At 37.6% G+C, this 13,354-nt stretch overlaps 1 protein-coding gene across 1 annotated transcript; it reads left to right on the top strand.

Moving 5' to 3' along the window:
* Positions 1–4,504: 4,504 nt before the first annotated feature.
* On the top strand, positions 4,505–13,343 carry LOC105193572 (6-phosphofructo-2-kinase/fructose-2,6-bisphosphatase 1). Its single transcript, XM_011158083.3, has 7 exons — positions 4,505–4,583; positions 7,766–8,193; positions 9,092–9,463; positions 9,767–9,868; positions 9,960–10,194; positions 10,615–10,742; positions 12,333–13,343. The coding sequence occupies exons 1-7, from the start codon at positions 4,505–4,507 to the stop codon at positions 12,387–12,389; spliced, it is 1,401 nt and encodes a 466-aa protein (XP_011156385.1). The 3' UTR covers positions 12,390–13,343.
* Positions 13,344–13,354: the final 11 nt, after the last annotated feature.

The following is a 13,354-nucleotide window of genomic DNA, read 5'->3' as shown; positions in this document are numbered from 1 at the left end:
GCGGGAGAGCGAAAGCACGCAGCTTAGCTTAGCCCGACTATGCGACAACTGCGTCGAAGACGAGACGCGAATTATGACGAACGGGTGAGAAGTGCATAGTACATCGCGAAACGGCGAGGCCGCGAGATACTGAATAGAGGACAAAAATCCTCCCAGTCTTGCGTTAAAATTCGCTCTTATCGCTCGCAATAAATTCGCGTCGTAATATTCATCAGAGTCGCGCGAAGCGAAACGAAATGCTTGTGCAGGTGAAGACGACACTGATATTGTTAGATGTAAAATTTTCTGCCTATTGATAGCACAAATGTTGCGCCATCGAGATGTTTACATCAGCAGGCGCCGCGATTAATAGCAAGATTTAAATAAAGAAATGCAGCTTTGAGGCTGTATGTGTGGAGTCATTCATTATTTGGAGGAGCATTTACAGAGATTGTGAAAATACAATTAATCATTAATTCGATGTAGATATAATAATTTTGATTGGAAAACAACGTGAAGCAAGAATAACAGATCCATGATATTTGCGCTATTTGGACAGTTCTACAATACATTTACTTTTCACATTGATTTTTCAATAAAATGCAGCAAATCAAATTAATTGTATTTTTAGAATCTCTACATTTAAAGTTTTTTTACGTTTAAATCATTTCCTTGATTTAAATAAATATTAACTAGTATAAAATAATTTGTTTTTTAATCTTGAGAAATATTTTTTTTAATCAAGAAAATAATGCTAAGATAAATATTATTTATTTGATTTGACATTTTATTTCACCGCACTAATTCTTTTTTCTCCGTGGAATTATTCATTATTTAGAGGAATTTATTAAGATTCAACAGAACTTTACGGAGATTCAACAGGAATTTATCTAGAGCAACAATAAAAGCTGTTACATATGAAAGTGGGACTTGTAATCTAGATAAAAATGAACAAATAATTCTTGGCACGTGAAGGACAGTTCATTGGATAGCAAAATAAATCAGAGTTAATCGAACTAAGAAAAGTCTATTTATCTAAACGTAAAAAAAAAAATACTTTCTTGCGTCATCAGATATCAGAATTGACGAGTTCCATCGCGAGAAAAATAATGTGGATCAATCGACAACCCTGCTCTTTAACGTCACGCGTCATCGAGTTATTCGCGAGTGACGCGAAGGCGCGCGACGAGGACTCGCTCGTGATGAATACTCTCGATAAATACATTTCAATGCGTTATTGACATCAGCAGTTCACCGTTATCAGGCGAATCGCTTTTTCTCTTCGCTTTTCTCTTTTGTTCAGGGTTACTTGGCCTTATCGTGGTTTAAGGCGAGAACAGGAAGCGCCGTGATTTGAGAGATATCGAGCTCCCTCGCGTAAAACAAAACCTCGTTATCAATAAAAGCAGCTGCCAATCACGTCGTACATTGATCACCGATATGGCGAGACCTAAATTGCCGTAACACGAGTTCTATCGCTACGTCCTGCGATCAAAAATGATAATACGGATATATTTAAGAGCACCGAGAGCTTTTAACAAGCTTCTCGTGGAGATATCGAACAACAAACTGGCTTAATGGGATACAAATAAGTACGATCTATCCAAAAATAACTATCTTATTTATAGACAATTACTGTTATAATTAAAATTATTATAATAACTACCACACAGAGACAAATTTTTCTTTATGAAAAAAAATTTATTTTCTTAAAACCATATATTTTGGTGCAAACATTTGTGTGTTCTGTTTAAGTAAAAATATTTACTTTCAAATTAAATAGATGTATTACCTGAAGTATATAATTTTATATTTTTATATTTTTTACATTGAAATAATGATTTTACAAATAAACTAATATTAAACTTAATCGTTTTTTTTAGATTACAAAACTTGAATATAAAAATAGACTAACAGTAAATAGTTAAAACTGCAAGAAAAAATTACATGAATAAAAATTATTTTATTTACAGTGAATATTTCAATTAAGAAATGTTTAATTTGACTGTAAGTAAATAAGTTATTGGAACAGAGTAATTTTTTTTGTGTTAAGTAAAATTTTTTTATTGTAAGATAGATTATTATATAATAGATAACTATATAATTTTTCTATAATTTTTTTCGTTATATAAAGTGATTATATAACAAATTTTATAGTAACATTTTATTAATTATATAACTTTCACCATTAAGAATAATTAAATTATTCTTAATAAAATTATTTATTATAAACAAAATTAAATTAAATTCTGTGCTAATCGAGGCTTGAATTAAATCGCTCAACTTTCGTCAATCCTCGTGCGCGAGAGCTAAATCTCTTCGTCGATCGTTACGCAATAATTTCCGCCTAAAATAAGATCATTTATGAATTATTATACGTAACCCAAGCGACGACACTCGACGGGTTCTCCGCGTGCTGTTCGCGAGATGCGTACGGAGCAGGGACGAGATGCATACAATCGATATAATCCGCGATGCGGTCTACGTACGGTCCACGGGATCACGGAAAAGACGCGAAGGTCAAATAACGAGCATACCATCGTGCATCATAAATCCGAATCACCTTTCTATTCCGTATCGCTTCGGGAACTTGGCACCGAGCCTATACGCGCGTCCCCGACCTTCAAGAGTTCCTCTCATTACGGGAATCTTGTAAAGACTAGGGAACCGAAGTTGCAGAGATGCGCAGAGACTTCATGAACTTCTTAATGAATCTCTGAATCATTTAACGACTAGCAACAGGGAAAAGCGAAAGGTCGAGCTTTGACCTCGGTCGGACTTTGCGGAAGGCCCCGTAAACCGGGAAGCTCGCGAACCTAACCTCAAAATCTATCCTAACGCCGTTCTTGCTCTACTTACTCGAGCAGGAAGATTCTCGGTGACGAGTGACGATTTGGCCATTGACAGAAGACGAAGGAAAATGCGCAAACGCGATTGCGAACGCAAAATTGTCAATCTCACGGAATTTAACACACCAAAATTTACACGTAACCTAACCTAACCTGCACGTCCGTGCGAGCTACATAGGATGGTTCTCGCGCGAGACTGTCCATCGAGAATTTCGTGTAAATACACAACGCTGTCATTTTCTCGCGTCGTTGGTTACGGACGTTGGGGCAACTTCGTACCATTCATAAACGAGAAACGATTTCGGTTTCTCTTTTTTCCCCCTCCTTGCAAGGGACCGACTTCTCTCGACAAGGGGACGCTCTTTTGCAGCTTCCTACTTTTTTTTTTGGCTTGTTGCGTAACCGAACGCGGTTACGTGACGAAGGGCGACTGACAGTCAACCGTGTTTTTTTTTTATTTTTTTTATTTAGAGAAAAATGCAAAATTTTGCAACGAAGTTTTATCGATCTCCCGACACATCGGAATCTACATGACCCATCACTCGAAACGGAAAAATGACGAGTACTAAAAGTTTCGCAAGTTCTTTCTATCTTAATTAGTTCTGAAGTGCCGGGACTCTGGCGTGTTTTTATCTCACAATAAGAGCCTGCTACATGTATCGCGAGAACTGCCGATATTCGTGGAAGCGAACCTCGACGAATCTCGCCACGACGTTCGTTGGTGTATCGTGCGAATGAAAAACAAAAAGCGTTGCAAGTTCAACGATACGTCGACGAAATTAAATCGCGGGCCTCTGAATGCGGAGCGGGACACGCTACTCACCTGCCTGTGTCGAAACCAGATGATAAAAGGAACCGGAGGAAACGCGCCTTGTCGTCGATCGCCAACGCACGCTAGAATCCGTCGGATCATGGACGTAGAAACGCTAGCTAGAGCGGCAGCGCGAAGCACGTCGAGCACGAGCGGTACGTAGAGGGAAGAGGAGAGAAACTCATGATCGTACCGTCTCTCTCCAATGCCTTGTGCCCACGAGAATTGACCAATCGCATTGGTCAATTAACCGAACTGTTTAGCTGCGATTGGTTAATTCTTCCTTCGTCCCAGATATCGTTGCGATAGATATCTAGACTATATAGTCCACTTGACAGTCTTTGATTGGTCAATTCGTAAGACTCTTTATTCCGATTGGTCAATCGATGAATGTGCGCGCACGTGCGCAGGAGACGGTATGTACATAGGCGATCGGGGGGTTGGGGGGAGGGGACAGTTGCGAATGTTGCGATTATCGTAGTAGAGGTAGAGTGAGGTAGAGCTAACCCGACCCGGAGAGCCGGCCGAGTGCGCCCAGCGCCTCTCCTCCCTGCGCCGCTCCGATACTATGACGTACGACGAAACCCGGCGAGGACGACGACGACGACGACGACGACGGTGGTAGAGCGCGCGGTGACCGTCTCCCGATCGTCCGTCGTTCGTGCTCGTTCCTGGCGGTCGGTCAGTACTGGTCAGTACTTCAGTACGCGTAGTCGACACGGTGCATGCGCTTCGCGCATGAGTGCAGGCGAATCTCCACCGTGTTCGTTCTCCGTCTCTCACCCTGCGCTCGCTCGCGCTCCGTCTCTCTCCTTCACGCCGGAACAGATCGTCAGCTCAGACGCGCGGACGGTGCCCGCGAAGGATGACCGACTCCGAAATCGAGATGCATTACACCCCGCCGACCTCGGACACCATCCAGACGAAGCCGTTCCCGATTCGAGGTAATATTTTGAGAATCCTGTCTCTCTGTCTCGTGTGCCAGGTACTCGGCTATACCCAGCTATACCCTTCTCTCTCTCTCTCTCTCTCTCTCTCTCTCTCTTTCGTTCTTCTCTCCCTCCTCGCCTGCACCCTTCCCCCACGCACTCGTAAGATCGAACACGTGCGAAGAACGTGAACCTCTCATTCGCGTTTCGGAGGAAGTTCAAGGTCCGCGATCTCGCGGTCAATGTACCGGGTGTCTTCTCCCCGCGATCGTCGCACCGGTTTTGCACTCGCCCTATATCGCCCTATATCGCCCTATATCGCGCGATCTCGTATGATCGGCGAAAAGCGCAGGTGCGGAGAACGCGAGCGGGAAAACGCGCACCTTCGATCCGCACGTTGCTGTGAGGAACACCCGAGTTCCCGAAGATATATGGGAATTGACGGTGTATATTTTTTTCAGGAACGGCCGGAAGATAGTTATGTTTGTTTATCTGATATCTCTCCGCCTTCCTTCAATAAATGATAAAATTTAACGATCGCGTTTTCTACTCGCCGGAGATCTTTTCGGCTGTATTTTGTACATGTCCCTTTAATTATCTTCCCTTTTTTCTTCTTTGATTGGCATACATTAATAATTAAATAGGTAAAGAGCAATAAGAGCAAACCAGATCTTAGATACACCTATAGTAGCACACAGTATTTGTGAGAAATATTTATTATTTTTTTAAATGATTACGTAAATATTTAATAAATATTTTATATACACGTAATATCTTTATTTAAAATGTTATTAAAATATAGATTATACGTTTTTTACAATATTTATGGGAAATAAAGAATTAATATTTATAGTAGTATTTTATAGATACTTATTTTATAAATACTTTTACTTGATATTGATAACTCTTTATGATTTGTTTCATTTGAATACACAAAAATGTTTTTGAGATTTTTTTTGTAAAATATTTTTATATATTGTGTGCTATCTGGAATATATGTTTTTTTTTGGTCGCTGTTCTCCAGGAGGAAAATTTTGACGTAGAGCAAGAAACGTACTTGACGTTTGCACTGTCGTGTCGGGGCTGCAAGATAATTTATCACTTTTTGTTCTACCAATAACCTTGGAGCTTAACGCTAAAAAAATAAAAAATAAAAGAAATGTCTCTGTGTCTCGTGATTTCCGAGTACGCTGACGGAATTAGTTGCGTTTTATTTGTCTTCGTATGCATGGATAAATAATTTGATATGCATGTATCCACTATCGACGATATGCATATATCCACTATCGTCTTTCAAGGAAGCAAACTCGTCAGATAAATCATTTCGAGGAAACTAATACGCCAAATGAATATAAAATATATCCGACGACAAAGAATAATGCCAATTAAGATATTAAAAGAGAAAAAACTATTGCTATATACATCTGCGCATGAAAAACAATTATATTTTTTTAATTTGAGTTGATAGAACTTTGAGAATTTAAAATCTACCAGGAAGAGACAACATTGGTGTGCTCTTTTATCTTCATTATCTTATTGCTTTTTTCTGTTAAGGCTTATTTTCCTGTTTAGCGCTTATAAATGTATCGCATTAATATTTACTGAATTATTATAAAAAGAACAAAATGTTATTCCACAGTCCTCTTTTTTTTTATTGTTCTGATTTTTTTTCCATACAATTTTATAATATTCTTCAGAAAAGTATAAATTGCTTTTTTTCGGTATATAATGATAAATTTTACTATATTTTTTAATATGATTTATTTGGTATATTTTAAGACAATTATTAGGAAAATATTCTGTGTTAAAAATAATTATTTACGAAAAGAAAAAAAGTAAATCGAGTAATACTTTTCTTAGCAATAGAATTGATACATTTTTGTATATTTTTGAAATATTAAACGTTTAATAAAAATTTTAGAAATTGTTCTCACATATGTTTGGAGATTTATAAAAAAAATTTGGAATTAAATTTTTGTTTTTTTTTGTAGCTGGTTTTTTAGGGCTGAAATTTTGCTATCAAAAATTTTCTTTTATTAGGAAAAAAAATATATCTAAGAAACTTTCAGTTTTTAAAATTTCGATAACTTTTAGCTTCCACTGTACAGCCAAAACATCTTTAAAATTAATCCGTGCTAATAGACAGATCAGGGTGAAAAATAGGCTGATTTAAACTGAAGACGTGCGAATGTGATATCCAAATGCACCTCAGACTTTAAACTCCTCGTGCAGAATTACTTATCGGTTATGATAATAACGATGATTAATAACACGATTAGAGTAGTATTAAGTATACGACTTAAGAACGAGAGTTAGAAGTAAAGAAATTATTTAAAAAATATTTTAAATCGAAAGGTTTACTAAAAAAAATTTTTTTTAATAAAATGTATTTTATTAAAAATTTTTGTGGTACTTATTTGTATGTATTGTAAAATCTACGAAAGATCATTAATTTATGCGTTTCTATTAATAAAAGTGCCTTTCATGACGTTGGTTGTTAGTAGATATTCCTCGGGCGAGTTCTCAAGTATCTTATCAGTCTTCAAGTGTATCTCAATGCTGTACTTCAGTATCTCAAACAATCCTTGATAAATTCGAAGTTTGTAATTAGAGATTTTAGCGGTGGAATTAGTGGAACCCGTACGCGCGTTCTAATTATCACGTGGCGAAAAATATTCAATGAAAAAAAAATATTTTTCCAAGTGCCTCATATTGACGTCCGATTAAATCTAGTTTAGTAAGAGAGTTAAAAAAAATGCGCATTTAAGCCATTTACAGCGTGATGTAACGACGAGGTCTCTGATAAAATTTCACGCTCGATTGACGTATTTATGTATGGAAAGATAGATAAACAAAAGCTGCAGTTCTCAGCGAAATTACAGCTAATAAAATTTAAGACTGCGAAATCCGAGCGGGCATCTGTTACATGTGGCCGCACAAAATTTGACACGTCTCGATACTGCGAGACTATCGAAGGCGGTCTTTGGATTATTGTATTAATATAACATTGAAATCAATATAACACGTTCAGCTTATCATTCTAGTTTGAACAAACGAAACGAAAATAGCTCGATCCAGTTAAGGGATTAACGATTTCTCTCGCGTATTTAATTTCCTATAATTTATTCCTCGTCCGATAATCGTTCCTGGATTAGATACACGCTCTTTCATCTTTCACATTTTCATTTTCTTCGCAGGTGAACGGGCGAATTTCGTGAACAAGCCTCATGTGATCGCGATGGTCGGTCTGCCGGCTCGCGGCAAGACCTACATATCCAAGAAGCTATGCCGATACCTCAATTGGATCGGCATCAACACGAAGGTCTTCAACCTGGGCGAGTACAGGCGGCACGCTACCACGGCCTATCAGTGTCACGAGTTCTTCCGTCCTGACAACATAAAGGCCATGGCGATACGCACGCAGTGCGCGAAGGACGCCCTGAACGATGTCTGCCAGTGGCTGGAGAGCGGCGACGGCGAGGTGGCCGTCTTCGACGCCACAAACTCCACGGTCGAGAGACGCCAGCTCATCCGCGACATCGTCGTGTGCAAGATGGGCTTCAACCTCTTCTTCGTCGAGTCCGTGTGCAACGACCCGGAGATCGTCGAGCAGAACATTATGGAAGTATGTATATTTGAGAAAGTCGGTGAAGTAACGTCAACTCTAATTTAATGTAACTTTTGAGATAGCCCAGATAGCCAAATGCAGTGAGTTTATTGTCATATTGTCAACAATGTTGCAGCAACTAATTTTGATAAACTCGGGACAAAGTGAGACAGCATTATGTCTATTGGGTTGCACTCAGGTGAATTCCAATTCTATCAACGACAAGTAAATAGCAACGTCTCACCATCAAATTTGCTACTTGCCCAGTTGTTGCTAATAATATAATGTATCGCTGATTGTTTGCTCTTAAAATTTCACCAAATTGATTGTATGTATAAGCAGTCATGCTGTATTTGTGCTGCATAATGTGTTATTTTGATATTAGTAAATGTAGAGCAAATATATAACATAGATATACAATGCATTGCTCAATATCCTATATCACGCATGGTTATCCGGGAGTTAATCCTAGAGTGTTACTTATATTTCTCTTTTGTTAATACTACTCTGAATGAAAATTTACATAATCAAGATTTCTTTTATATTAAAAAAGATTTTTTAAGGGATTTTTTCTGCTTTTTATAGATTGCAAGGTGTTAGACTAACTAAATTAACATTATTTTAATGTAAAAAAAATTTTATTAAACGTTATTTTAAACTTTTAATAACAAGAACACTACATTAAACTTAAATTAGCGCTTGAATGAAAATTCTCTGCCAGTAGCACTTAAGTGTTAATAAGATCGATACTATAAAGATGATCTTAAGAAGAGCAGAATATTATGGAAGTACGTACCGATTGATTATCACGTTATGGTCTTTTGTATAATAATATTAAAATTTATTTAATGAATATGATTAAAAAAAATTTTGTTTACACAATTTATTAAATAAATATTCATAATTTGTTGGCCAGGTGAAAGTCAGTAGTCCGGATTACGCGAATATGAAGAAGGAGGATGTGCTCGCGGACTTTATGCTGCGAATCGAGCACTATCAGGAGCGGTATCAGCCGCTGGACGAGGAGCGCGAGAGTGACCTGTCGTTCATGAAAATATACAACACTGGCGAGAAGGTGCTGGTCCATAAGCACGAAGGCCATATACAAAGTAGAATAGTTTACTATCTTATGAACATTCATATCGTGCCACGCACGATTTACTTGACAAGGCACGGTGAGAGCCTGATGAACCTCGAGGGCAGGATAGGCGGCGATTCGGACTTGAGCGAACGGGGTCATGAATATGCCAAGGCATTGGCAGATTATATCAGTAGTCAGAACATACAGGTAATTTTCCTTGACCTTTTCAAAGCACATTTTATCGATTTATTAATTAACGCTTATTTATATATATTGTAATAAAATTTTTATTTAATTTTAATCTTGATCATTATAATATGAAAATAGATAGGACTATTCAAGAAAATTATAATTTGAGATATACATATTACATATTCAGTGAGACACAAAGTGTGTACTTTACCTGAATTATGTAAGCGCCGTATAATTCTCCACATATTACCTTTATCGGGCACTTGACTCTTGAAGGACCCTGTGTTATATTAAACAGCATTATATTTACGTATATAGGGTTTGAGAGTTTGGACTAGTTGGCTGAAGAGGACTATTCAGACTGCAGCTGATGTTAAGGCACCTCAGGAAAGGTGGAAGGCTCTCAATGAAATTGACGCCGTGAGTTAAAATACTTAAAGTATTTATATAAATAGACTAATAGCTAATTAATCAATTTCTCACCTTTGCTTCTCTTTGTGAATCACCTTAGGGTATTTGTGAAGAGATGACTTATGAAGAAATCGCTTCGAAATATCCTACGGACTTTGCCGCGAGAGATCAAAACAAGTTTTCGTATCGTTATCCGAGAGGAGAGAGTTACGAGGATCTCGTTGCACGGCTGGAGCCTGTGATAATGGAGCTGGAACGTCAGGGTAATGTTTTAGTCGTCAGTCATCAAGCGGTGCTACGTTGTTTACTCGCTTATTTCCTGGACAAGAGTGCAGGTTAGTAAATGTCTCTCTCGTGAGACATTTTAATTTGTTATTATTCAATATATCTCATGGGATATTGAAATTTATTCTCGATTATTTGCACGCGCAAATAAAATGATTCGAGTCGGTGGTGCTACGTAACATGCTTGTATATGTCAGAACACGCGATGACGTTCAAGAATGGAGAGATTGGAGTGTCTAGACGTTAAGCATAACTTTTGACCTTCGATGTATTAAAATGCCGAGAAAATAAATGATAAACAGTTGCGCGCGCAAAAGCGGATTACAGTGACGTAATCGTTTCATCGTTCGGCAAAGTAGCTCTTGCTTGTGCAATTTCAATTCGTCGCATTGCTGTTAATACGAGAGGCATATGTCCAAGATGTTTTTTATTCCATATAGTTGATGCAAATTTGTTTCTTCTTATTTCAGACGAATTACCATACTTAGAGGTACCTTTGCATACCATCATGAAATTAACACCGGTCGCCTACGGTTGCAAGGTGGAGCACATTCGACTACCGATAGAAGCCGTGGACACTCATCGGCCGAAACCAAAGGTAGAAATTATCATAATACAGTCGTAACAACTGTGTCTTTCTCCCTCGAGCGTGCTTTACTTGCTAAGAACCGAGATGGCGAGAGCAAGTACCTTCCTGTTTTTGCTTGCTAATCTTCCGACACCGATACTCTATACCAATAAAATATTTAATTCCTATGCGTTGCTTATGTTTTAATGTCCCCAGAGTACCTGACACTGTTAGCTGTAGTGGAAAAATGAAGTATTTTTTGTCCCTAAACCTCATCCTAGAATCATTTACATCCGTCAAATACAAAGCATTTTCATGAAATAGAATTCGTCGCATGCATTTTTCCTACGGATCTGGGACAAACTTGTTACTTGTGTACGTGCTTTACTATAAATTTTATATGTCTACCTTATATAAAACCACGTTGTTATATAACGTCGCATGATGTTAATCTTGTTTGAACCGTATATGGAATATTGTTTATATTCATATCCTTGCTGGACTATTATTAATCTGTATTTATATTTATTTGTGCCATTTTTTCAGAAAGTATAAATATAAGGATCGATATTGCGGAATCGTTATGGTACCTAATGCTAAAACGGGTACAGGTATTTCTCTACTTATGACTATACCTTGACTTACGAATTTTCGGACTTACGACCAGCATGCTCTCGATTAAAAATTAACTAGTAGATTGTATGAAACTGATTAAACGCTCGTTAACCAATAATTAAATATTAAAATTAAATTTATCAAATTAAATATTAACTATAATATTAAGTATTAAAATAAGAGCTATTTTTAAGAAATAATAGTATTGTTTTTTTTAATCACTCGTTGAGTTTAATCTATGTTTAAACTAAATATTAATTTTGTAATAGCACAAATATTATATTAAGAACAAAAAAAAGTTTGTTTTGTTCTATAATTGTTCTATAATTGTTTTCAGTAATAAAATAAGTATTTTATGTAAATAATATTTTACCTATATGAAATATAAATATTCGATTCATGACCAATGTCTCAGAACGTAAGTAGAGAGGAATACCTGTATTCACATTAAGCTTATTTGCAGCGATGACAGTTTTTATATTTATCGATGTAATAGTTGAATAATTATGTAGACAATTAAACATAATATTTCGATCGCTTAGAAAAAAGTAACGAGTTCAGTTACGATAGAATTAAATGATATATTCTTGAAAATTGTATCTTCTAATTAAAAGCTTCTGAAATTCATTATAATCAGTCAAATGAATTGTAGAAGAGTAATAGTATGCAAATGTAGACGGTAGAGGTAAATGGATTGTATCATTTTACACAAGGCAAGTTGTACTTATACACGTGCAATTATTATTCTTGCGTAAGATAACAATAACACCTTGATGTAAAGTGACCTATTAAAGGTTCAAAGATCGAGGCTGTAGCATATAGCAGTTAATCTCAATTGTTTAATAAAGTCTTTTTATGACAAACCTGCTGTAGAGCATGTATCCTCGATAAACAAAATGTGTCCTTCTCAGCTGCGTCTACAGCGTAGAATTGCTCTTTTCACTCCGCAGCGCACACGTGTCGGCAAACGCTAAAATGCCCCTTTGTGGAACTTTCAATTTTCAGATCCCGGGATATCTGGAAGAGCGATTCCGAGGAAAGGATCAGGTGCTACGTACGTGATAGCAACGAATTTCGTAAAGAATGGCGCAGCTATTCCCTACCGTTGATATACCGAGACGCTGAAGCAGCGTAGATTCGGCATCTGGCTGCCGCCCGCCCCTTCTCGCGCGCGTCCGAGCCCCTTACTTCCTACACACGTGTCAAAAGCAAGCTAGAGACGAACGAAGCGCGATCGGCAGAGTGTACCCTGTATGAAACCTGTAGGCCCGAACGGGGGGAAGGATTCTCTGCGACGACGCAGGTTTCATATGTGTTACGATATATCACATATACACGTTACGCGCGTGTGTCTTGTGATTTTTATATTTTTTGATTGGCATCTAGGTAGGTAGCGAGAAGAAAACGTATGTGATACAAGGATGATCGTCGACGAGAAGAGTCTGGTGAACGCGTCTGCACGCGTCTTTTAGATGACTGATGATTTTTTTTCCTAGACAAGCGTCTGGACCCGCGCATTCTCCGACCAGCGCGTGCTTTGAAGTATTTGCTTCTTCTCTGCCGGAGAAAAGTATCTCCTGATAGACAATACTTACGCGATGCATGTGCTTCTCAAAGCAAGATCGTGTATATTCTATATTTTCGTTCGGCAGATACTTCGAAGCGCTCGCTCGTGAAATCTGGAAGCAGGTACATGCTTCTTTTTACATCCCTATTTCAAACGTTATCTCGGACTGTCTCCTTTTTTTTTAGAGCGATTCCGAGGCGACTCCAAGTATCGTAAAATTGTGACGTTCGTAATAATACTCGACTACATAAAGGTATCGGGACATAGTACAATACTTTAGATTCTGCGATAATATTTCCAATCAAGCTAACGAATACGTTGCAATTCAAGTCCATTGTTTAACATATACGTTGCGATCTTGTATATTAAGTAGCTGAATTACGGATTTCAATTATGAATATGTATCTCGATCGATGAGAAACATATAATAAATAACACATGCAATTTTATGAGTTCACCT

The sequence above is a fragment of the Solenopsis invicta genome, chromosome 7 (genome assembly GCF_016802725.1).
Source record: "Solenopsis invicta isolate M01_SB chromosome 7, UNIL_Sinv_3.0, whole genome shotgun sequence".
NCBI lineage: Eukaryota > Metazoa > Arthropoda > Insecta > Hymenoptera > Formicidae > Solenopsis > Solenopsis invicta.
Note: the sequence above shows the minus strand (reverse complement) of the source record. Positions and strands in the feature narration are given on the sequence as shown.

What these genes read in the sequence shown, in the direction of transcription:
- LOC105193572 (XM_011158083.3), top strand. Translation starts at nt 4,505, where the DNA reads ATGACCGACTCCGAAATCGAGATGCATTACACCCCGCCGACCTCGGAC. An exon ending in TCGAGCAGAACATTATGGAA is followed by an intron (nt 8,194 to 9,091) that starts GTATGTATATTT and finishes TTTGTTGGCCAG; the next exon opens with GTGAAAGTCAGTAGTCCGGA. An exon ending in TTTCCTGGACAAGAGTGCAG is followed by an intron (nt 10,195 to 10,614) that starts GTTAGTAAATGT and finishes TTCTTATTTCAG; the next exon opens with ACGAATTACCATACTTAGAG.